The 24,951-nt window shown below is 47.9% G+C and overlaps 2 protein-coding genes across 7 annotated transcripts in view; one reads left to right on the top strand and one right to left on the bottom strand.

Annotated features, from left to right (window-relative positions):
* The window catches only part of SMC1A (structural maintenance of chromosomes 1A), a 182,958-nt gene extending 166,636 nt beyond the window's left edge, over positions 1 to 16,322 (bottom strand). Inside the window, exon 1 of the mRNA XM_086940138.1 lies at positions 16,103 to 16,322. Coding sequence (XP_086796264.1) covers positions 16,103 to 16,211 — 109 coding nt within the window. The 5' untranslated portion in view covers positions 16,212 to 16,322. The remainder of the gene's footprint in view (positions 1 to 16,102) is intronic.
* A 258-nt stretch (positions 16,323 to 16,580) lies between these two features.
* The window catches only part of LOC147684277 (RIB43A-like with coiled-coils protein 2), a 93,540-nt gene continuing 85,169 nt past the window's right edge, over positions 16,581 to 24,951 (top strand). Inside the window, exons 1-4 of one of the 6 annotated variants that reach the window (XM_086942329.1) lie at positions 16,581 to 16,641; positions 18,596 to 18,671; positions 18,941 to 19,065; positions 19,325 to 19,406. In XM_086942329.1, the coding sequence (XP_086798455.1) occupies positions 18,949 to 19,065; positions 19,325 to 19,406 (199 nt within the window). In that variant the 5' untranslated portion in view covers positions 16,581 to 16,641; positions 18,596 to 18,671; positions 18,941 to 18,948. The other 5 variants (XM_086942326.1, XM_086942325.1, XM_086942328.1 and 2 more) reach the window with 5 other exon arrangements.

Raw genomic sequence — 24,951 nt, 5'->3', positions numbered from 1 at the left:
CTCTCTCTATCGCCCTCACTCTCTCTCTCTCTCGATCGCCCTCACTCTCTCTCTCTCTCGATCGCCCTCACTCTCTCTCGATCGCCCTCACTCTCTCTCGATCGCCCTCACTCTCTCTCGATCGCCCTCACTCTCTCTCGATCGCCCTCACTCTCTCTCGATCGCCCTCACTCTCTCTCGATCGCCCTCACTCTCTCTCGATCGCCCTCACTCTCTCTCGATCGCCCTCACTCTCTCTCGATCGCCCTCACTCTCTCTCGATCGCCCTCACTCTCTCTCGATCGCCCTCACTCTCTCTCGATCGCCCTCACTCTCTCTCGATCGCCCTCACTCTCTCTCGATCGCCCTCACTCTCTCTCGATCGCCCTCACTCTCTCTCGATCGCCCTCACTCTCTCTCGATCGCCCTCACTCTCTCTCGATCGCCCTCACTCTCTCTCGATCGCCCTCACTCTCTCTCGATCGCCCTCACTCTCTCTCGATCGCCCTCACTCTCTCTCGATCGCCCTCACTCTCACTATCGATCGCCCTCACTCTCACTATCGATCGCCCTCACTCTCACTATCGATCGCCCTCACTCTCACTATCGATCGCCCTCACTCTCACTATCGATCGCCCTCACTCTCACTATCGATCGCCCTCACTCTCTCTATCGATCGCCCTCACTCTCACTATCGATCGCTCTCACTCTCTCTATCGATCGCCCTCCCTCTATCTATCTCATAGCCCTCCCTCTATCTATCTCATAGCCCTCCCTCTATCTATCTCATAGCCCTCCCTCTATCTATCTCATAGCCCTCCCTCTATCTATCTATCGCCCTCACTCTATTGCATCACCACAGCACCACCACAGCATCACTCAGGGGCACCACAACATCACTATGCGCTACCACAACATCACTATGCGCTACCACAACATCACTATGCGCTACCACAACATCACTATGCGCTACCACAACATCACTATGCGCTACCACAGCATCCCTGAATACCACAGCATCACTCGGCGCCACCACAACATCACTCGGCGCCACCACAACATCACTCGGCGCCACCACAACATCACTCGGCGCCACCACAACATCACTCAGCGCCACCACAGCATCACTCAGCGCCACCACAGCAATCTGTGCAACCATTCAACAACTGGTTCAAATATGTTCTCTCAATGTTTCAAGCTTTATTACAAATGTCACAAAAAGATGTTAATATTTCACTTCTGTTCTTGGATTTGTCACAATAAAATACACTGAACATAATCTTCACAAAAGTTATTTACAAAAGTTTAAGCTATTGCCATTATAAATTACAATAACTTTTATTTAAGTATTCATTATTAAAACAAATTAAAAGCCATTGTTATTTGTAATAGCAATACATCTAAGTCACGGAAATACAACACATATTGCATTACAAATGCTATAGGTGTGACATGTGCGAAAGTTATAGCTATTGGCATTGTAAATGACAAAGCTATTAATATCGCTATTTTCAAAACCAACACATACATACAAAAATTGTCATTTACAATACCAATAGCTCAAACGTTCCTAATGCGAGACCTATTGCATTGCAAATGCTTGTTGGACTAATGCTACTGATTTATCAACTCAGAGCGCACAGAATACTGCTAATCAGACCTCAACGCCAGTTTTCTAACCCATTAAAAAGTATATGTTGAATTGCCTAGCCCTAACTACCGAAGACTGACTTACTAATACGTCCCTGGTATATGGTAACTAGGGTATGTGAGGCCGAATGTCCACCCAAGGCTGGACAACTGCTCAGGGGTGTGGAATTTTTTTAATAAATGTACTTGTCCAATGGCCATCATACCGCTGAAATCTGCCTGTCCTCTGAATAAACCCACTTTTCCAAATTGAGCGTACTTGCCTGGAGGCGTTTTAGCAACCTTTCTGCGCCCATTCTCTGACCTGCCCACGGACCTCGCCGCAAACGCTCCGCGGGTGCCGCATCGCTGGCTTGTGAGAGGGGCTGGACTTTGGAGGGGGCTGAAGAACGCAGGAACTCTGTTGGCCCGCCCACTGGAGGCCTTTTTAAAACCCCTGTCAGCGTTGTAACTGTGGGACGACTTTTCCAAATTGAGCGTACTTGCCTGGAGGCGCTTTAGCAACCATTCTGCGCCCATTCTCTGACCTGCCCACGGACCTCGCCGCACCCGCTCCGCAGGTGCCGCATCCCCGGCTTGTGAGAGGGGCTGGACTTTGGACTCTGCAGGGGGCTGAAGAACGCAGGAACCGGGCTGAGGACTGCAGCGGGGCTGCGAGCGTTGCAGGGACTCCATTACCCAGGAGTCCCTGCGTGACTGAGTGACAGCTTCCGGTCCGCTCTCCCTGTTGGCCCGCCCACCGCCCATAACGCTCACTGTATCTAAGAACCATCCTCCCGCAGCGCGGGACGCAGCTCGGGGCGAAGACCGGGCTAAGAGCGGGCCGTTTGAGGCCGTTCGAGGTCTGAGAGGCCTGGCCTGGGCCACCCCCCCTGTCTCTTTGGTGCCATATTTTATTCCCGCTAATCTGTTTATTCCTCATAACCATTATGTGCACACGTGGTAGCCGTAGTAAAACTGCTAAGGGGGCGAACAAGCCCAATGGGACTCTGGATGATTTCCTTACCAAGACCAATATGGCCATTGATGTGGAAATCAGCAAAATGCAACATAGAGTGTCCTTGGAATTAGAAGCAGCACGAAGACTTTCCCTGAACCTAGCATCCTCTAAAAAATCATCCTTAGGGAAAATTGCCTCGGTTTTAACCCCGGTGCGCCTATCTGGCCCTCGATCACTGTTAACACAGGGGGATATCCATCATGTCCCAACCACACCTCCACCCGAGCCTCTTCTTATTCCACCATCGACACCTCCAAAGTTCACTAAGGTGTCTGCGCCATACGTCCCTGGGCCAGGCATGGGCTTTACCAGCAAATTTGAGCTGTCTAAGCAGGCAGCAAGCGTAAAAAAAAAAGATGCCACTCACAAAAGGAAATGCCTTGCCAGATCAGCCTATGCACGTAAAAAGGCCAAAATTGTGAGGTCTCAATTTTTTTAATAATCGTCGACCTTTTGTCACTAACGGGGTAGATAAAGAGGTCCTAGAAGATAATACTTGTACACTGGGAGAGGAAAATGGCTCTGGTTTATCCAGCGCTGTGTTAGACCTAACAACGGGGGTTTCTCTTGCTAACATCGCTGAGAGGTCCACTGAGGGTAGGCTGAGTGAGCCAGGGAAGGATCGGGGGGGGGGGGGGGGGGGGGGGGGGTGACGAAGAATTTCTTAAAACTGTTTGGGTTACCTTAAAACAGCTCCTAACTCCCTTGGAACTTAGACTTTCTCGTATTGAAAACAGCTTATTAGAAATGGACAAGACTATAGTTACCCTAGCTAGTCTTAGCCTAAAACAAATGGAAGATAAGTTTACCAAGGGTGATGATTGTATCTCACAGGCCCCTGTGCTAGAACCCCCGGCCTTGCCCTCCCCCCAAAACCCAAACCCATACCTAAACCCCGTACAAAAGTTGGTAACCCCACAGCTACTATTCCAAGAACTACAGTCCCAACCCCCCGTCCCCCACAAGGCATAGTACCATCTAACCAGAGGTCTCAAGCTGTACCTGACCAGCCTAACCAGCCAGCGACCACGTGTACACTTCCCCAGCAACCCAGCCGCCCGAATTTTCGGGGGGGATTTATTGATCTGCCACCAGAAGCTAGGCCATATGTCATCGTGTTAGCTGGCGTGCCTGCCCTGGATCCACAAACCCAAGAGAACCATTGGTCGCTAAAAAACAAGGTCATTTACTGGCTCAATGTAAATAGACAGCTACCTAACCACCTAAGAAGCAGGATACTAACGGTACGTAGAGTACCCTGGGTAGGTCCCACACGTAAGTCCATTGCTGGTGACTGCATAGTAGTCTCCTTTGCGGATACCCACACAGCTCAGCATCTTTGTTCATGGGATTCACGAGGAGATAATTCAACTATTGTTGTCAGACCCCTTACATTTTTCTACCCCCCACGGCAGAATGTTGATATAGAGGGGAACTGGTCAACTGTCCAAAACATCAGTCGGAATGGACGAAGTGATGGTCGGCAAGGCCAAAACATCTGGTGGGAAGGGGTTCCTACTTCCAACATGTTCGGTTGTTTGGATGAGGTTGATTGACTTGGGGGGGATTGACGCTTCAGTGCTCACCATCGAACCTAATCCCCTTCAGGTGATTCTCCCCCCTACCCCCGTAGTAGCTTGCATAGACAGTCCTGCTCTCTCCGAAGGCCCTAGTCCAGTCCCTGGTCATGTCACCAGATCCACTGAGATCAGGGCAGACGTCTTGGGCTTATCGGAGACTATTCCATCTAACAGTTCAGTAGGAACAATCAGGGTGGCTTCCTGGAACATAGCAGGGCTAAGGGGTCGCTTGGATAACGACGATTGGGTCGATTTCATCAACACGTATGATATCGTCGTTTTTCAGGAAACCTGGGCAATCGGCCCTCTATTTAGAGCAGGCTACCTGAATTATTACAAGCCCGCCATACAGGGCCCCAAGGGTAGGGCCTCTGGAGGACTTGCGGTGTGGATTAGAAACACCCTGGGATTCCAAGCTAAGGAAATCTTAGTAGAGAATGCTGACCTATGTATCAGCCTTAGAAAGGGTAACAATAAGGACATTCTCCTAATTAACATCTACGCCCGAGGCTGCCAGGGTGGTCGCAAGCAACCGGTCCTGAACGATCTAGATAGCCTTCTGAAGAAGTTCAGTGGTGACCATTTTATTCTAGTAGCAGGCGACCTGAACTGCTCTTATGAACCCATCCTTAGTCTGGCTGAAGATGTGGGAATTGATGAGGATACTGCTTGGAATATCCCCCCGCTAACTATAAGTAAGGGTGTCAGGGGAACCGAGGCGGCCCTCCACTGGTGGGGGTTTCAGGCAGTGAACGGCCGCACTCCGTCTGATAAATCCGGGAAACCAACCTTTGATAATGGGACCAGTGAGAGTCGTATTGACTACATACTGGTCAAAGTAGAATTTTGGTCACTCGTAATAGATATGGAGGTAGAGCCTAGGCCAGAGAGTGACCACAATCCCCGCTCTTTGGGTCTCAGGGTTCCCGGACTGGGTGTTGGTCCTATGGTAACAACTTGCCTAACGTCCAACATAATATTGTGTAACAACAGAAGACGGGTTAAATGGCCTAGGGTTATAGCTGACCCAGAGCTCACTCATGAAATAGAGGAGTTGGTCTTAGAAACAAGGGGTAAGATGATAGACTTATCCCCCCTGGTGGGGCCGACTCCTTAATTATCAACCTCCATGAGAAGTGTTTTACGGAACTTAAAAGCCTGCTCACCAAGCCATCAAAAAAATAAGGTAGTCAAGGCCCACAAAAGATGGTATAACAAGAGTTGTAGGGAAGCCCACAGTAAATTAATAGCAGCTGTTAAATCGAGGATCTCCCATGACATCAAGAAAGCTAGGCAGTTCTATAAGCAGGTCCTTTGGACAGCCAAGAGGGATTGGGATGATTCTTACTGGTCAGATCTACTTATGGCGTGCAAGTCATCTAACCAAGTGAAATTTTGGGAGACTATTAGGTGGGGCAGGGATCCGGATTCCCAAATACCGGTCAACCCCGTCTCTGCTCTAGACTGGGTGGAATTCTTTTCAGCCCAATTTAAAGATATGAGCGCCGAGCCAGAACTGGTAATCAAGCCTGCACTGGGGGTACAGTCCACTAACCCCGGGGCCCCACTTAATTTTCCCGCCTCAGATACGGTGCATGCCCTCGGCTCCGTCCAGTCAGGAAAAGCCCCGGGCCTAGATGCTATCCCAGCTGACCTTTTTAAATTAAATTTTGATCTATGGGTCCCATACATCACCCTATTGGCAAATGCCATTGCAGCAGGGGCAAGGATTCCACAATCCTGGAAAGGGGCTGAGATACTGCCAATTTATAAAAAAGGGGATCGATCATTGCCAAACAACTATCGCCCAATAAGCTTGATCGATTCACTCCAAAAAATAGTATCAAGAATGGTTCTTGCAAGAATCCAGGGATGGATAGAACAGAATAATATACTTTCTCCCATGCAGGCCGGGTTTAGATTGGGCACCAGCACCATAGACCAGGTGTTCAGACTCACCATGCTTTACTGGAAGGTGGTCTTCTTGGGTGGAGGGGTTATCTATGCCGCATTCGTAGACCTTAAGTCGGCTTTCGACTTAGTTCCAAGGGTGAAACTATGGGAAGCATTAAGACGCATGGGCTTTCCTGTAGAACTCTTGGAATTAGTCATGAGATTGCATGAGGATAATTTTGCCCGAGTGAGGTGGGGTAAGCAGGGCCAGGTGACCAACAGCTTCCCGGTCCAACGAGGGGTGCGCCAGGGCTGCGTGTTGGCTCCCACCCTGTTTCTCCTCTTCATAAACCAGGTAGTCGAATATTTTACCAATACGCAGACTGATGCACCATCTCTGGGTGGGTCAAAATATCCGATGCTAATCTTTGCCGACGACACCCTGCTCCTTTCTAAAACCCGGAGCGGGTTGCAGTCAGCCCTGAACAGGTTTGCAGAGTTCTGTAAGATAAATGACTTGCAGATCAACGTAGACAAAAGCAAATTTATAGTCTTAGCAATAGAACCCCAATCAAAAGCTCAGTTAGCTTGAATGGTGTTTTAATCGAACAGGTCAAGGTTATGACGTATTTGGGTGTGACCCTTGACTACCAACTTAGCTGGAAACCCCAGTTGGAGGCACTAAATCTCAAATTTGTCCGCCTCGCGGGTTGTCTATTGCATGAACAGAAGAAATCCTTGACTAAACGTATTACCCCAGCTTTACAAATATATGAAGTCAAGGTCAATGCAGCAACCCTCTACTGAGCAGACTTATGGGGCTACAAGGATTTGTCAGTTTTGACCACAGCCCAGAATAGGTTCCAACGGAACTTGGTAGGGCTTCCCCAATCCACACCCATCAAACCATTGCTATTAGACCTAGGTTGCAGACCCTTAGATGAGATGGCACAGTTTCGATTAGTGGCACTCTGGCGACGGCTCTGGACGACTCCAGAGCTCAGCCTCTTCGCTCGTGAGTTGGATGAGGTTAAATCATTGTGGGGTGCCCATAGAATCCCCTGGCTCAGGGAAGTCAAACATGTTTTGTATGCAATGGGCCTTCCTGAGCTGTGGTTAAATCCCGGGCGTTCCAGCTTCCCCCCAAAACAAGATTTTAAAGATCTATTCTGGGCTTCGATAAAATCTATTGTGGTTACCCATTCTTCGGACACGAACCTAACGGGGCTTTTCTTAACACACAAATTGAAACCTTCCCTTGAGCCTTATTGGGACCTGATTTGTAAAACCCTGGATCGTAAACTGTATCATCAGTTTCGTGCAGGTACACTCCCCATTAATTCTTTTACTACAAAGTGGGCGAAGAATGTAAGCAACAAATGTTTCTGGTGTCCGGATCATGTAGAAAGTATTGGCCATTTGTTTTTTGCCTGCCCAGCCTATCGAGCCCCACAACTCAAATGGCTGAAACCTTTATGCAGAAGTTTGGATTGTGGGGATATCTTGAAGCCCTGCAGAAGTTTCACAATATTAGATCTGGGCTATTTGTGATTTGTGTGGCTAAATTCCTGGGTTGGGCGTGGCTGATCCGTACCAAGAAATTGAACACTTATCTAAATCAATTGTCATGATATGAAGTACATGCCGCTTGCTCACAACTTTTTAAATATTATGGGACATGTTTGCAGTTTTTTAACATATTTTATGTATTGTATGTTGTCTTTTATGAATTTTATTTCGAAATAAAGACATAATGAACTGAACTGAATAAACCCACTTGCCAAAAATACTACCTATATCAGTTGGCTGGTCTGAACACATTACTATTTTATTTGATTGAAATTGCTTGACAAAATGAATACTTTGCAACTGGAAATAGGTTTTTGCAGTATGGGGAAGTGCTGTTGAGTGATGTGTACAGTTTTGAAAATAAACATTTCAATCTTTATTTTTTCTTAAATTTTAATCCCAAATCACTGCTGGTATAAAGATCATATTGTCAGTGCACAACTGATATGGAGGCACATCCCTAAAATTGGAACCTGAGGCATAAAGGTTACATAAAGAACCATGTAGTATGTGCATTAACCCGCTTAACAATACACTGACTGCAATCAGTGATAAACAAATTACAAGAAATTGTTCACTAGGTGCATTAACCTAGTGAGCCATCTTTATGGTATTCTAACATGTGATCTTAAGGAATACACAACACTCTGTGTATAGTTAGTTCTGCGATTAAGACCCATCACTTGCATACTAAACGCACATCTGTGCAGCCCGTTATGAAACCAATGAGCGGTCTCCTGAGGGTTGATATCAGTGAACTGCAGATTGCAGCTAGCATCTGTGACGGGCACATTCCATTTGGCATCAGACTCAGATTTTATCCATTAACGTACAGATTATCTTCTTTACTACTTTTTAATGCTCATTCTTTTCCACTTTTCTGTCCCTCCTCTCTCTTGTTGGCTTGTGGTTTCTCATATCCTATAATTTCAATAATATATTTTTAAATTTTATAAATGTTTTCAATAATACATTTTTAAATTTTCATAAATGATTTCTTTAGTTTTTTTACGCTATTCCTACTTTAATTTCTAACCGCCTGTCACCTAGTTATGTTTTCTGTCCTTTCCTCTTTCACTCCTGTTTTGTTTTACATCAATGGGCGGGTGCTGCTCGAGAAGTAAAGATCTTGGAGCTTTAGATCCTGAAGAGCTCAATAGAAAGCAGAAGTCAGGAAGTGCTCCGGAGGGTCGAACAAGTTTTCAGACACACACACAAACCGAAGAGACCTGATCAGATGCTCAATCTCTGCAGACACACGGCTATTGCAGATTCACACCCTTCCAAGTGAAGCATCCCCACTATGCACACACACGATCCTGCAAACATACACAGACAACACACATCCACCATGCAAACATTCCTACCTGCGATCCACATACACCATTCAACAACACGGGCACACTCCCTACGGACATATGTACACCCACCCTGCAGTAAGAGAGACACACACATCACTCCTCAGGATACACACACAAGAGCTCGAAAACCTGCAAACATACTGCAGGCAAACAGTAGTAGACATCACATCTCAGCGGAGCACACCCCATCAAACTCAATGGGCTTAACGATAGAGGCTACTGCCTGAGCTCGTGGCTGGAAGAGGAGGAGAGATCTGGTGAGATGGGGACAGGGATAAAACCCCCTGCACAGTGTACTTTACTCGGTACCTCCAGCTCTCCGACTGTGGCCCGTGTAATTTAGAACAAAAGCTTCCTATACTTCAGGGTTAGCCAACCTGAAAATCTCACTCAAAATATGTATTGTTCTGCATCCCCTTTAGCGAGATGACCTGCCCCCAACCCCAAGGGACTCCATCCTGCTCGAGTCTCACAGGTTACTAGAGTATGAATTGGAAGGGGTATGTTGGGCAGGGAATGAACTTATCAGGGTGCATATTTTGGCAAAGTGTTTTTAAAGAACCATGCAGCATCTGAGCCCTTTAGTAAGACAACCTCTAATGTAATTTGGTGGATGCATGGCTCATATACAAACTCTGAGCTCATCCTAAGCCCTTGCTCAATATCTGCTAGTAATAATCTGTGAGGAAAAAGTCGTGGGTGCCGAACATTTAACATTTGCATATATCCTCCTCCCATCATCCCTCTACCCTACAAAGGACGCACCCGCCCTACATACCCTCGCCTCCAACGACACCCGCGCTGGCCGACTATCCCCGTTCGCAACAACTCCCACCGCCCCCGCCGTGTCCCCAACCCACTGTCGGACCGCGACCTATGCTCACTACTACGCTCTTATGGCTCGGGTCCGGTAAAACACATACCCAGCACACACATCCCCATACCCACTATTCTTACAAACCCTCTGAGGCTCCCAACACTCAACAACAGAGGTTCCGTCCCTAACAACCTCAGAAAAGTTCCCCTCACTCTAGAAAGCTCGACCACCCCTCTCTCTCCCAAACTCAAATGCATCCTACTCAACTGCAGATCGGCCCAGAGACACTCCTCCGACATCGCAGATCTCGTCTCAGATAGGGATCTGGACCTAGCCATTCTAACAGAAACTTGGCTCACTGAAGCCTCTACTCCGATTATGGACATACTAGTCCCCCCCAACTATCACATCATTAGGTTAGACAGGTCTTCAGACAAGACGGGCGGGGGAATTGCATGCATTTTTAAAAGCAACCTCTCCGTTACTAAAGTCACCTCCCCCTCCCTCTCCTCCTGTGAACTCCTCTGCCTCGACATTACCAGCGAGGGCAAACAAGTTTGTGCTCTACATCTCATCTATCACCCGCCTGGTGACAATCTCATATTCACCCAACAACTCATGGACATGATCACTTCCAATGCCGGTCGGCAGACCACCCAAGTCTACCTGGGTGACTTCAATCTCCACTGGAACGACCAGAAAGACGCAGTGGTAAACAGTCTCAAAACTTTCCTTAATGCACTTGACCTCACCCAAATATGCGATAGACCAACACACGACAAAGGCGCGATACTTGATCTCATCATTGCCAAAGAGAATTCTACACAACTGGAGACTATTCTACCCTGCGACTGGTCAGATCACCACATTATCACCTTCTTTATCAATGAAAAAGTTAAACCTAACCCGACTCAACCAATCAAATCCAAAACATGGAAAAGGGACATGAAGAATCTCAACGCCTCTACTCTGCCTCCCCACATCGGCAATCTGCTCCTTCCCCCTTCAGGTGCCACGGATGTTCAATCACTGACTGACCACTACCTTGAATCTATGAATACATTAGTCAATGAAGTCGCCCCACTGCAACTGAAGAGAGTCTCCACCAAAACTTCTAACCCCTGGTATGACGACAGACTCAATGACGACAGGCGTTCGATGCGAATGGCAGAGCGCACTTGGAGAGCGGACCCCTCAGCACTGTACCTCAAAAGGCTCAAAAACAAGAGAAATGCCTACTTCAGGAAAATAAAGCGCACAAAATTGGACTTCTTCAGCCGCCAATTGGACCAAGCAAAAAACAGGCCAAGAAAACTCTTCGAACTAATCAAAACCCAAACAAAGGCACAACCCCTACAATCAAGTAGCACAACAAGCGACACCCCACACTGTGAAGACTTCTCTGCTTTCTTTAAGCTAAAGACTGACAACATAAGAAATGACCTCATCATGGATGTAAGCCGATTCCCCAACCACACAAGAATGGCTAACACTCAACCTAAAAACATGGCTTCCTGGCAGTACTTCGATACCTACTCGGAAGAAACAATACACAAACTGCTCTGCACCTTGAAGCCCTCTAACCACCACACAGACCCTCTACCTGCTAATGCTGTAAAAGACTTCATCCCCTTGCTCCTCCCTCTCTGGACCAAAATCATCAACTGCTCCCTGCAACAAGGCCTCATTCCGGACTCCCTCAAGGTGGGGCAAGTCACACCTATACTCAAGAAACCTACAGCTGATCCGACTGACCTAAACAATTACCGACCCATCACCAATATCCCCACCCTGGCCAAACTGCTGGAGAAATGTGTCCAACTCCAACTAACAAGACACATTGACCAATTTGACCTCCTCAATTCTCATCAATCAGGATTCCGAGCGAAACATAGCACGGAAACAGCTATGACACACATAATTGATGACGCCCTCCAAATTCTTGATCGCAATGAGTCCTGTCTCCTCATCTTTCTTGACCTCTCGTCAGCATTTGACACGGTCAAACATGAGAACCTGCTGGAACTGCTAAGCACTCGAATGGGTCTATCGGGAACGGTTCTCAAATGGTTTTCGTCCTTCCTACACAACCGATCTCAGAAGTTCAAGATCGATAATGTGCTATCTTCACCTGTGCCTGCGGATCTAGGTTTCCACAAGGATCCTCCCTCTCCCCCACTTTGTTCAACCTCGTCATGGAACCGCTCGCCACCTTGCTCCAAGCTTCTAATGTCCAATTCCATATGTACGCCGACGACACACAACTGTACCTAAAGCTTCAATCTCCGGAAGATATCAAACATCTGAATTCCACGCTTATTAACACTCAATCTTGGCTAGCCGATAATCACCTCAAACTAAATGCTCTGAAAACTGAGTTCCTTCTCATCTCACCCCCGGCGAAAATTTCCACCACCCAAACATGGCTCAACAACCTAACGGCACTCAATGTCCAACCCACCATCGTGGACTCAGCGAAATCCCTAGGCATCACACTGGACGCCAAGCTCAACATGCAGCAACACATCAGCAAAGCCACAAAAGCAGCTAATTTCCAAATAAACACACTGAGGAAAATCAAACCCTTCCTTCCGACTGAAGACTTCCGAACTGCTGTACAAGCGTCATCCCTCGAATCGACTACGGAATTGTGACCCTCAGCGGACTCCCGCTATCCACAACAGCACCCTTAAGAGCCTCCCTGAACGCTGCCGCAAGACTCATTACTGGCTCAAGAAAACATTCGCATATTTCCCCAGATTTAAAGTCCCTAAAATGGCTGCCGTTTGAAGCCAGAATACAACTAAAAATTGCAGTTATGACACACGTGGCCGTGCACCACAATGCACCCAACTACCTCGCTCAAAAATTGTCCATATCAGGAGGTTCGAGGTCCAATAGAAGCTCAAAAAATCTACTCCTGAAACCCCGTAGATTCAGGAAAGAGAAAACCTACAAGCGCTCCTTCTCAGGAATGGCACCCAGGATCTGGAATGCGCTCCCGCCTGAAACTAGGCGTATCTCCTCCGCTGCACTCTTCAAGAAAGAGGTGAAAACCATCCTTCTGGCCAAGATCTCCTGAACCTTATAGGTAGTGGATCAGAGACTCTACATTGCCTTGTATCAATGCTCACCTTGTCCTTTGGCATTATACCTCTACTTGATGGTGACACTACTACGCTTCTTTCGTCCTACCGACCAATATATGAGACACATTGGGTCACTGATTCACCCTCCCGATGCCCTCACTCAGTGCGCTCTCTATACTAAAACACTGGTATAAGCCTGCCACACACCCAAGGTGTACCTGAACACCTATGTAATGGGATCCATGACTTGTGCCGTATTATTACCTGTTCACTTGACTGTATATTGATATGTTTTATGTATTTTATTTTATTATTATCCTTTCATGTTAGTGACTACTACATTGCTCCCATGCCACACACCCAAGGTGTACCTGAACACCTATGTAATGGGATCCATGACTTGTGCCGTTTTATTACCTGTTCACCTGACTGTATATTGATATGTTTTATGTATTTTATTTTATTATTATCCTTTCATGTTAGTGACTACTACATTGCTCCCATTACCTCTGTTCTTTCCTACTGCCCCTACCCTGCCATTGTGAAGCGCTCTGATATCTGTAAGGATCTTGTTCGCGCTATATAAAACTTTGAATAAATAAATAAATCCCTCGAACAAAAATGTTACGCCCTTCATATAGATTTGCAAATGCTTGCAAACTTTAAAATTGTCAAGGCTGATGGTTTGGACAGGAAGATCGATCTAGCCCAGTCTTCTGGGACATTAGATCCATCAACAAATGACAAAGCATAAGTGAACAGTAACTGCTGTAAAGCTGTCCTGAAACTTGTAGAGTTTTACTTCCTCTCCTAAGGCTTGCCTAAGAATAGGGAGAACTTAGCCTCAACTTCAGGTTTGCTAGTATTGCCTAAAGTTTAGGAAAAAAATATATAATTGGGCTGACGAGAGTGCTATGATGTAAAAAATATATATATTTAATCAGTCTCCAGTGTATGGGTCCCCTGTGTTACATTTAGGTGAAGCAAGTAGTACAAACCCCTACATCCACAGGTCAGATAAGATTATTAAGATTTTTCGTGGTCTTTGTATGTATACACCCACACTGGAGCCGGTATAGTTATAATTCAGTCAGAATTTCCACAGCAAAGGCATTTATTTATTTTCTGAACTGTGGCACCATTTGACAAACCTGCATGAAACTTTCCGAAAAAAGTTTGCCCACTTTGACTTCTTCATGAAATGCTTTGTGCTGATCCATCAAGGTGGGGGAGGCAAATATACGAGTTGACATTTTAATTCCCAAAGGAAAGTTTGTTCTCTAATTAACAAAAGAGGCTAAACACGATTATGTTAAATTTGGCACAAAGTCAGAACTTCACTCAGAAATAGTGCTTTGTATGATTGGTGTAAATGTGTATAACCGTTTTTGAGAAATTAAAACACAAGTGTCAGTTAAAAAAAAGCACACAAGTTGTACTACCTGTTATACACCTACTCTTTGCCTACTAGCTAAAGTACATAGGTGTCAACAGTACCCGGCAGTATGACATCAAGGGAGAGCCTTAGTGATTGAGGTTCCTGCTGCCTGTGTTGTTGCCGTCTTGCCTACCCATCTGCTGCCGGGTCCGGATAGACCAGAGGTCAGGCTTCTGTAGATAGTAGTTATTTTGAATAATAGGTCCTGAAGAATCGCAGCTAATATACTTGAAGCGAAAAACATGTTGACCGTATCACTCACACCCTAGTACTGTAACGCTTCTGGAAACATAAGTTCCAGCGACTACAGACTACACTTGATTTTACGTGCGGCAGAGGACCACCAGAATAAAATTGCTTTCCCGTACCTTGTGCCTCATTTTAACTTCATCTACACCATCTACTCTGTTCTGGCCCCTCACCCCCACTTCACTCATAGGCAGTTGGATGGAAGATCTCCGACAAAGAGCCCCTCTTTGAGGTGTGCCCGTTGGGTATTGCACCGCCTGCCCAACGAGGAGCATTGCCTATGATGAAGCATGACACTCGCAAGTGTGTGTGAGGCCATTATATCCAACATAATGGATACCCAGGGCTAACTCACCTTCGAGCAACACCCCCTTCACTACAGTGACTGTCTTTCACCCTGTTTCCTAGGAACAGCCCAGTCTCCTCTTTGTTGTACAATTATGGGTATGTCTGGAAATCACAATGGTCACGTTAGTCTCTAAGTCACACTTATACGTACAAGTCATCATTCCATGCCCTCACTCTGATCGGTGTTCTCTAAAAAATACAACCCGTGAATTGTCCAAAAACAACGTCACTGCTTCTATAAATAACATAAGAATTCAACCTGTTCATTTAAGCCCTGGGGCTTCAATGTGTTCAAATGATAGATCCAAGAGTTTTCTCTTTTCAATACGTTGTTTTTGTGGTCAACTCCCTCTTTCCTTTCTACAATTTCCTTTAGGGAGGGTCACGAGCAGACAGGTGCCCCCCCCACCCCTCCCTCCAGAGAGGGCCACGAGCAGACAGGTGCCCCCCTCCCTCCGGTGCAGCCCCCTCCCTCCTAAGCCCCCTCCCTCAGGAGCCCCCTCCCTCAGGTGCAGACCCCCCCTCCCTCAGGTGCAGCCCCCCTCCTCCCTCAGGTGCAGCCCCCCTCCTCCCTCAGGTGCAGCCCCCCTCCTCCCTCAGGTGCAGCCCCCCTCCTCCCTCAGGTGCAGCCCCCTCCTCCCTCAGGTGTAGCCCCCTCCTCCCTCAGGTGTAGCCCCCTCCTTCAAAGAGGGTAACCAGACAGGTGCCCCCCACCCCTCCCTCCAGAGGGGGTCACGAGCAGACAGGTGCCCCTCCCACAGGTGCCCACCCAGCAGACAGGTGCCCCTCCCTCCAGGGCCACGAGCAGACAGGTGCCCCCCTCCCTCAGGTGCCCCGCTCCCTCAGATACCCCCTCCCTCCCTCCAAAGAGGGTCACGAGCAGACAGGTGCCCCCTCCCTCCCTCAGGTGTACCCCTCCCTAATGAGCCCCCTCCCTCAGGTGCACCCCATCCCTCAGCTGCCCCCTCCCTCAGGTGCCCCCTCTCCCTCCCTCCAAAGGGGGTCACGAGGAGACAGGTGCCCCCTCCCTCCCTCAGGAGTGCCCCCCTCCCTCAGGAGTGCCCCTCTCCCTCCCTCAGGTGCCCCCTCCCTCTCCCTCAGGTGCCCCCTCCCTCAGGTGCCCCCGTACCTGAACCGTTGGGTCCGATGATGGCCGTGAAGGTCCTGAAGGGCCCCACTATCTGGCGTCCTTTGTAAGATTTGAAGTTCTCTATCTCGATGAGCTTGAGGAAACCCATGGCGGAGGCTGGTGGGGGCCCGGGGGGGCGACTCCGGTACTCCCGCGCTCACGGCTCCCGCTTCACGGCTCAACCCAATAACAACTTCCGGTTTCAGTGCCACACTTCCGGCGTATGCAAGCCAGATGTCCGGCTGTCAGTGCCACACTTCCGGTGAACCTGTCACTCTTGAGCTTCACACTGTCGGGAGTCCGCAGTTCTACGCCTTGCTCGAGCCAAGCACATTCCCGGTCTAAGATGTCCGCCACTTCACCGGAAGAGAAGACTCCCCAAACGAAGATGGCCCGCGTCGCACTGTAAGTGAAAACTCCCCAAACAAAGAGGGCCCCCGCACGTAGAAGCATGCGCACTAGAACCTGCCTGAATCCTATTATGGAATAGACCATGTGCTGGATGGGGGTGGAGGGCTGTGGTTGTACCCACTGTTTAGGTGAGTGTATTGCTATGGTAGGTCTCGCAGGGTTCAGAGGTGATAGGCGGGTGAGACGGGGCACCCGAGAAAAGTCATTACCCTCCCTGCACTTTTCTGGCCTTGGAATGACCCGTTGCCATGGTGACCGGAGTAACAGTCTGCTCAGAAGAGCAACAAGTGCAGGTGAGAGAAGGAAGCAAGGGAGGAGGAGAGGGAAGCAAGGGAGGAAGAGAGGGAGGAAGAGAGGAAGAAGAGGAGGAGAGAGGGAAGAGAGAGGAGGAAGAGAGGAAGAGGAGGAAGAAGAGGAGGAGAGAGGGAAGCAAGGGGGGAGGAGAGGGAGGAAGAGAGGAAGAAGAGGAGGAGAGAGGAGGAAGCGAGGAAGAGGAGGAAGAAGAGGAGGAGAGAGGGAAGCAAGGGAGGAGGAGAGGGAGGAAGAGAGGAAGAAGGGGAGGAAAGAGGAGGAAGAGAGGAAGAAGAGGAGGAGAGAGGGAAGAGAGAGGAGGAAGAGAGGAAGAGGATGAGAGAGGGAAGAGAGAGGAGGAAGAGAGGAAGAAGAGGAAGAGGAGGAAAGAGGAGGAGAGAGAGGGAGGGGGAGAGAGAGGGAAGGAAGAGGGAGGAATAGAGAAAGAAGAGAAGGGGAGAGGGAATGGGAAGAGGAGGAGAGAGGGAAGAGAGAGGAGGAGAGAGGAAGAAGAGGAGGAAAGAGAGGGAGGGAGAGAAGGAAGGGAGGAAGAAGAGGAAGAAAGAGAGGGAGGGAGAGAGGGAAGAGGAAGAGGGAGAAGAGGAGATAGAGGAGGAAGAAGAGGAAGAAAAGGAGGGTAGATGGAAGAGAGAGGATGAAGCAAGGGAGGAAAGAGGAGGAAGAAGAGGAGGAGAGAGGGAGAGGAGGAGAGAGGGAAGAGAGAGGAGGAAGAGAGGAAGAAGAGGAGGAGAGAGGGAAGGGGGAGAGGAGAAGAGTGAGGGAGGGAGAGAGGGAAGGAAGAGAGGAAGAGGAGGAGAGAGGGAAGAGGGAGAGGAGGAGAGAGGGAAGAGAGAGGAGGAAGAAGAGGAGGAGAGAGGGAAAAGAGAGGAGGAAGAGAGGAAGAAGAGGAGGAGAGATAGGGAGGGAGAGAAGGAAGAGAGAGGGAGGGGAGGGAAGGAAGAGAGGAGGAATAGAGGGAGGAAGAAGAGGAGGAGAGAGGGAAGAGAGGAGGAGAAGGAGGAAAGAGGAGGAAGAGAGGAAGAAGAGGAGGAGAGAGGTAAGAGAGAGGAGGAAGCAAGGGAAGAGGAGAGGGAGGAAAGAGAGGAGGAAGAGAGGAAGACGAGGAGGAGAGAGAGGAAGGGAGAGAGGGAAGGAAGAGAGAGGGAGGAGAGGAAGAAGAGGAGGAGAGAGGGAAGAGGAAGAGAGGAAGAGGAGGAGCGAGAGGGAGGGAGGGAGGGAAGGAAGAGGGAGGGAGGAGAGGGAAGCAAGGGAGGGAGAGAGGAAGGAAGAGAGAGGAAAGAGGAGGAAGAAGAGAGGGAAGAGAGAGGAGGAAGAGAGGAAAGATGAAGAGGAGAGAGAGGGAGGGAGAGAGGGAAGGAAGAGGGAGGGAGGAGAGGAAGAAGAGGAGGAGAGAGAGAAGAGGAAGAGGAGGAGCGAGAGGGAGGGAGAGAGGGAAGGAAGAGGGAGGGAGGAGAGGAATGGAAAGTGTGACATAGAAGGCCCAGAGAAGTTAGCAGGTTGAGGAGGAGAGGGAGAGACCATGGATAGGGAGTGAGGAGGAGGAAGCAAGAGAGATGGAGGGAAGAGATGGGAAGGAATGTGGACATGGAAGGGAGAGGGAAGTGAACAGAGTGAACCTGCAGACAGAGGGGGCAAGGGGTAAAAGAGGTGGCAGAGGGGTAGAGTAGAGGGGTGAGAGAGAGATGTGTAGCACCAAGATTACGAGATGAAAGAAGAGGGTCACATTTCCACTGTGCCTCCGTCTCACTAGTGTCTGCTCTCTTTTCTTAGTGCCTGGGTTTTCGGTGCCTCTTCAAGGAGCTATCACTGTTCCTCAGTAGGAGCTTCTGCTCCAAGGCAGTGTGAGGTATGTGGTTGTTTCTGTATCCAGATCCTTCCGAAGCTCCCAAAGCACCCCTGCGTTCACCTTAAACTATGTCCAGGCATTTCCAGCTTTTTCTGGTCCTGGAAACAGAATCTTCCATGCGCACAAGGAACTGCCACCAGGCCCTCCATGTTCACCTGCCACTGCTTTGATGCTTACCTGGCTCTGTTCCATATGCCCTTCCATACTTGCTGGACACTGCATCTTTTCTGAGCACCAGCACCCCTCATTCTGCTTTGTCTCCCCAGAAGCAGTCAAAATGTACAAGCTCGACCTGCCCCTGGATCTGAAGGAAGTTGCTGCCATTGAGCGCAGACGAAACCGCGAGCAGCAGAGACAGAGCCGCATCTTCAATGCCAAAGTCCGGACTATGGGGGTAAGTATCACAAACCTCCATCCCTCCCTACTATCTCCTACATCCTCAAAGGCTATTATACCACCTGTCAGTTCCTGGAGCAACAGGTAAGTGTTGCTGCCAGAGCCTGCTCCAGCTCCGGGGGTAAGAAGGGTGCAAGTACACTGGGGACCACCACTGACCTCGAGGAGCACCACGTGCACCAGCATTCCTCCTTCCAGAGATGAACTTCCCTGCTTCTGAAGCCTACAGAAGCTCTGACTGTCCTCTTTTTCTTCAGGTGGATGTTGAAGTCTTGAAATGTCAAGTGGAAGAACGCAAGCTGGCTGAAAGAAAAGAGAAGGCCCGCGAGGAGTCCTTCGGTGAGTGAGCCTGACTTGGGTTCTTAGCACCTGGTAGATTCCTGCCTGATGGTGGCAGACTACAGCCATGCTTTTGGGGGCCTCGACAGGCATCTGTGATGCTGGACTTACTCCTGCTTAGAGCTGGACTACATTTTACTCCTGTTTTGGGACTTTTAGGACTTTTGGGCCGTAGTGATGATAGAGATGCAGTTTGTGAATAGGAATGGCCTTACTCTTTTGTGGGTGGGTATAAACCTCTCCTTAATCCTCCCTCTTCCCCATCTTAGATAGCAAAGTTGGGAGCGTAGGTCTTTATTGTGTACGTTTGTGAATATCATTTTCTAGTACGATGGTATTACTATTGTCGTTCTACTACAAGTGCAGTTTGTGAATAATCCCCAAAGTATTTTACCCATTATTTTTGGGACAGAATTATTATATTTGTTCTTGCTATGAAGATCGGGTTGACTGTGGTGGTTTCTACTGGGCTTGGGTGGTTTGGGTGAAGGTTTGTGTTGACTGTCAAGAAAGTGTGTGATGCTGGCTGGTGTGCAGGATATTGTTGCACCTTTGGCAGCCGAGGAGTCCTTGTGAACTGGGCTTCCCACGGGCTGTGGCTGGAATCTGTTGCACCTTTGGCAGTGAGGAGCCCTTGTGAACTGGGCTGCCTGTGGCGGGCACCTGTTGGCCCCTTGCACTCCAGAGAACCCCTATGAGCTGTTGCAGCTCCTTGTGGGCTAATGCAGGCACTTCTGCCCTTGTCAGCGCGAAGAAAACTCTTCTTTACTGTAGTCGGCTCCCGTTTGATCGAAATATCACGTCCTGCAGGGTAGGGATGGTGATTATGAGCACCCAGTGGACTTGAGCGAAAATGGAATGCGGGTGATAAGTTGCTGTTGCGTAGCAATTAGTTGCATAGCAAGGGTGCCAATAGGCCTAATGGAATCAAGGAAATTGGGCCCCATCCCATGGTTTTATAACAAAAAGCAACCATTATAGTGGTAAAGTAGGATACTCGCCCCAACGCCTCTGCACCCTCTGCACCCTGTGGGTGATGTCTATGGCTGGCCTGAGTCTGACTTCTGGTTGGCGGGTGAGGTAGGGCTGGAGAGGGAGTTCAAGACTGGGTGGGGTGGCAGCGAGCTAAGTTGGAAGCTGGTTTCGGTTGATAAAATTGGGCTCCTGCCGAAGCTCACAGTGATACAAAGTGAGACTGAAGCCGGGGCAGGTTATGTGAAGTGTCCTCGATATCGAGAAGGAACAGGACTCCATCCGTATATAAAGCCCATGTAGTCCCGCCTCTTCCTCTTTCTTCATTTGGATCCTCTACGCCTGTCGGTCGTCCCACTATTTAATGGAAACACTGGTACCCTATTCTTGTATCCAAATTGCAATGCAATAAACCATCCTCCTATAAAACCTGCAATATCCCACATTCTAATGAACATGAACGTCCATAAAAGGGTTACTTTCTCAACGTAGACCTTACCAGGTGGGAATGATGCTCACCAAGTGATCATCTGGCAGGATATTCTTCGCCTCCATGTCCTTAATAAAATCAATACTTTCCTTTTCGATAGGTAGGAAGTTTGATATTTTATGTAAGGACAGGAGGAGAGGATTATGCATGTTTATCGCCTACTCCCCATCAATGATGCTACCTCAGAAACTGGGTTGTGGTAAAACTTTTAAGAGCGGATTCTGACTGCCAGGTTGCTGCATTCATAAATCCTCCAGATGCTCTTCAGTCATGAGTGCCATGAACGAGAAGCACCTCCAGTTGAATGAATACCGAAACTTTTCAAACCATGAACAGGATAGCCCTGCTCTAGTGTGCACTGTGCCTATTGAACTCAACGTTCACAAATTTTATGTGGATATTCAATGTGATCAGACAAAATTATTATACCGCACAATATTTATGTTACATCTCATTATTTACTTATTTCATCGTTTCAAATATACCTTGCATATTCATACTCATATTCATGAATCATTTATAGGTTGTATCATCACATATAATTCTTATCCGGCTATTTAACATATACCAATCTAGCTCAATACATAAACTTTTTTCAAGATTATTTCCATTCCATAGTAGCTACTGAACCATATTAAATCTCAGGCCCAATGCATTTCGGAACGTTGGTTCCTTCCTCAGGGGCAGTATTTGCCGCTTTAATATGCCGGAATCTCATCCGCGATAATGTGTGCAAACGGGATAATCCGGAGGCTAAATCTTTAATATCTACAACCGTAATAAATGTAAAAGATGACACTTCACTCGGCTGCACGACTACAAGGTGGTCCACACTGCTTGTCAATGTAGTATGTTGTTCCAGAGAGCTGGATCCATGTATATAACAGTGTGTTCTGAATCTCCAACTTGTCCCGGAATAGTTCTAAGATTCCAAATACGTTGCCATTGAAAGTGTTTCCTGATCGTGCTCCACGTTTACCGTTCTCACTACTAGCCGCTGCTAAAGCTCCGCTTTGCCTGATATTGACTTAGAACGCCGAAACCTCCAGGCGTTCTAAGTCAATATCAGGCAAAGCGGAGCTTTAGCAACGACTAGTAGTGAGAACGGTAAACGTGGAGCACGATCAGGAAACACTTTCAATGGCAACGTATTTGGAATCTTAGAACTATTCCGGGACAAGTTGGAGATTCAGAACACACTGTTATATACATGGATCCAGCACTCTGGAACAACATACTACATTGACAAGCAGTGTGGACCACCTTGTAGTCGTGCAGCCGAGTGAAGTGTCATCTTTTACATTTATTACGGTTGTAGATATTAAAGATTTAGCCTCCGGATTATCCCGTTTGCACACATTATCGCGGATGAGATTCCGGCATATTAAAGCGGCGAATACTGCCCCTGAGGAAGGAACCAACGTTCCGAAATGCATTGGGCCTGAGATTTAATATGGTTCAGTAGCTACTATGGAATGGAAATAATCTTGAAAAAAGTTTATGTATTGAGCTAGATTGGTATATGTTAAATAGCCGGATAAGAATTATATGTGATGATAAAACCTATAAATGATTCATGAATATGTGTATGAATATGCAAGGTATATTTGAAACGATGAAATAAGTAAATAATGAGATGTAACATAAATATTGTGTGGTATAATAATTTTGTCTGATCACATTGAATATCCACATAAAATTTGTGAACGTTGAGTTCAATAGGCACAGTGCACACTAGAGCAGGGCTATCCTGTTCATGGTTTGAATAGTAGTAACTAGTGTGAAGCCAACACACTACTTTAGTGTAGCACCCTTGTTTTAAGATAGGTATAGAAAATAGAAAGTGATTAAACTGAGTGCGCCTCTTACCCGGTTGTGGGTATTTAATTTGAATACCGAAACTTGCCACATTAATACCGGCCTTCTGCATACTCCATTTACTCGCCTGGCGATGCATGGGAATACAACACTTTGAAGGTTTTCCTCAGCACAATCAATAATTGGCGTTCCTGCCACCAGTCTCATCTCTGCGGTAACCTCTCCGTAAGCCTTGATACAGTTAACCACACACAACTTATGCTTCTCACAGAGGTTGGATATGAACTAAAACTAGTATTAGTTTTAAACCCCAGCCCATCTGGTGTAAACATTCCGCCGTAAATATCCAAACCCTGACATCAAGCATTCGTCTGTAAGGAATCAAAGACAGCAACACTGCACACTTAGCCAATACGTCTTATCTGGACAAAAACTCATTATCCTTCCAGGAAAGCAAAAGATTCAACATCTAATTAACATCCCAAAAGTAGGAATAGCTTGATACCGGGGGCCTAGAGAGATTCATTCCTCTCTTCTCTTTGATGTTTTCCCAACAGCCATCTCATTCTCTAGAATATGGCCTGCTGATATTTCTGATTTAGAGGTATTAACAGTCCTGTACGCTAGGCCAGCCTCCACTAGTTCTGGTGGGAAGATCAGTCATGCACAACTCCTGTCCCGATGGACCCAAGTTCCTTCCCACACACCAAGGTAGCCACCTCCTCCATGCTGAGCCATTCCTTTTAATGGCATCCTCCGCCCTGGCTTGGGACCAGTCCTGAAGTGAATTTTAAATGGTCTGGGAGGGTCCAGCATTCCCTGTAATCCTCCAGGCCAGCAGCATCAAGCAACCTTCCAAAACCAATGGATGCAGCTCCCCATGACAGTCTATCATGATAATAATGGAACTGGGGTAGAGCTGTTTGAAATTCCCACAAAAGTTTCAACATTGCTGGGTAGCACGCCTGGGGCCTACAAAACGGAGTCACTAGAATCAGATCCGCTATCTGGTGTTTTGTCTGCTTCAAGACTCTGGTTGACATGGTAAGGACATACCGCTGAGCCGCTGTCCAGTTCTATGATAACTCGTCACTTGCCATCATCCCCCCAGGGACCTCTAAGTCCTTCAGTGAATGATTGTTTAACCTTCATTCAAAATGCTCGGCCTCGCATGGACCCCATCTCTGCATTAGAGCCTTGAAGCCTCTGTGGTCAGTGTGAGAAGTTGGCCTGATATGCAGTGCTCACTATTCTAGTGATCACTATGTATCAGTCCAAACGACCCTTATTGATGATTGGTTGTAAGTCAACCTTATAGACCAGCTATCCTAGTAGCATGGACAAGAGCAGTCTTTAGGCTAGACTCTAGAGGGCGTGTTAAGCCAGCTGTTATACCATCACATATACCCCTTGAACACCAAGTGAAAGGACACCACACAAGTTGTTATGAAAATAAAATGATATTTATTTATAGCACAACAACCCTGGACTCTTTATGAGGACAGGGTGCTAGCACAATACAAAACTCTTAAAGAAATACTACAAGTCGCACAATTTACGCAAATGCCCGAGGGGCACGAAAAACAATATACTATGGAAGTGGAATGCAAATCACTAGCAGGTAAGTAACAGTTCTCAGAGACTTTAGAATCGCTAGGCCTACAATGCTGAACCCTTAGATTAGAAGCAGGAGGTCTAGGAACGCCGTGTGCAGAGTGGAAACTCTCACGCGTAATGCGGGACAAAGTCTATGAATACTAGTAAATGCAAAGTTAGTGTTCTCGGGCGAACCCGACTAGGTAGGTCAAAAACTAAAGTGGATCTAGGCACTTAGAGAGTTGTTCTACGCTGGAGCACCGTGGTACTTGGTTTACCTAGCCCAGAGGCTGCGGCTGCATAGGGTTCAAGTGTCGTCGGGAATCCTCGTTGACGAACCAGGAGCCTGAAGTGGATGTTGCTGGCAGGCGACCAGTGAAGATGTTCCGGGCTGATCCAAGGACTGGATCAGTGAAGAAGAGTACCTGTAAGCAGAGGGGACCGAGTTCTGAATCACTAGCCAGTGATTAGGTGGGCACCAGGATGGCACCGGACGAGGTCACTCAGCCAGGCGAAGAGGTGACACTGGATTCTGCTGCTGCACGGACCAGGGCGCTGATGTCGACCAGGCTGGAGGTCTGCGAGCTGTCCCACGTCGGATGTCTGCTGCAGGCGATGCTGGATCCGGTGAAGGAGGCAACAAGCCTTGGCTACGACAAGCCCACGTGG

Source organism: Lissotriton vulgaris, chromosome 10 (assembly GCF_964263255.1).
Source record: "Lissotriton vulgaris chromosome 10, aLisVul1.2, whole genome shotgun sequence".
Taxonomy (NCBI): Eukaryota; Metazoa; Chordata; class Amphibia; order Caudata; family Salamandridae; genus Lissotriton; species Lissotriton vulgaris.
The sequence above is the reverse complement of the archived record's forward strand: the minus strand, read 5'-3'. Positions and strand labels throughout refer to the sequence as shown.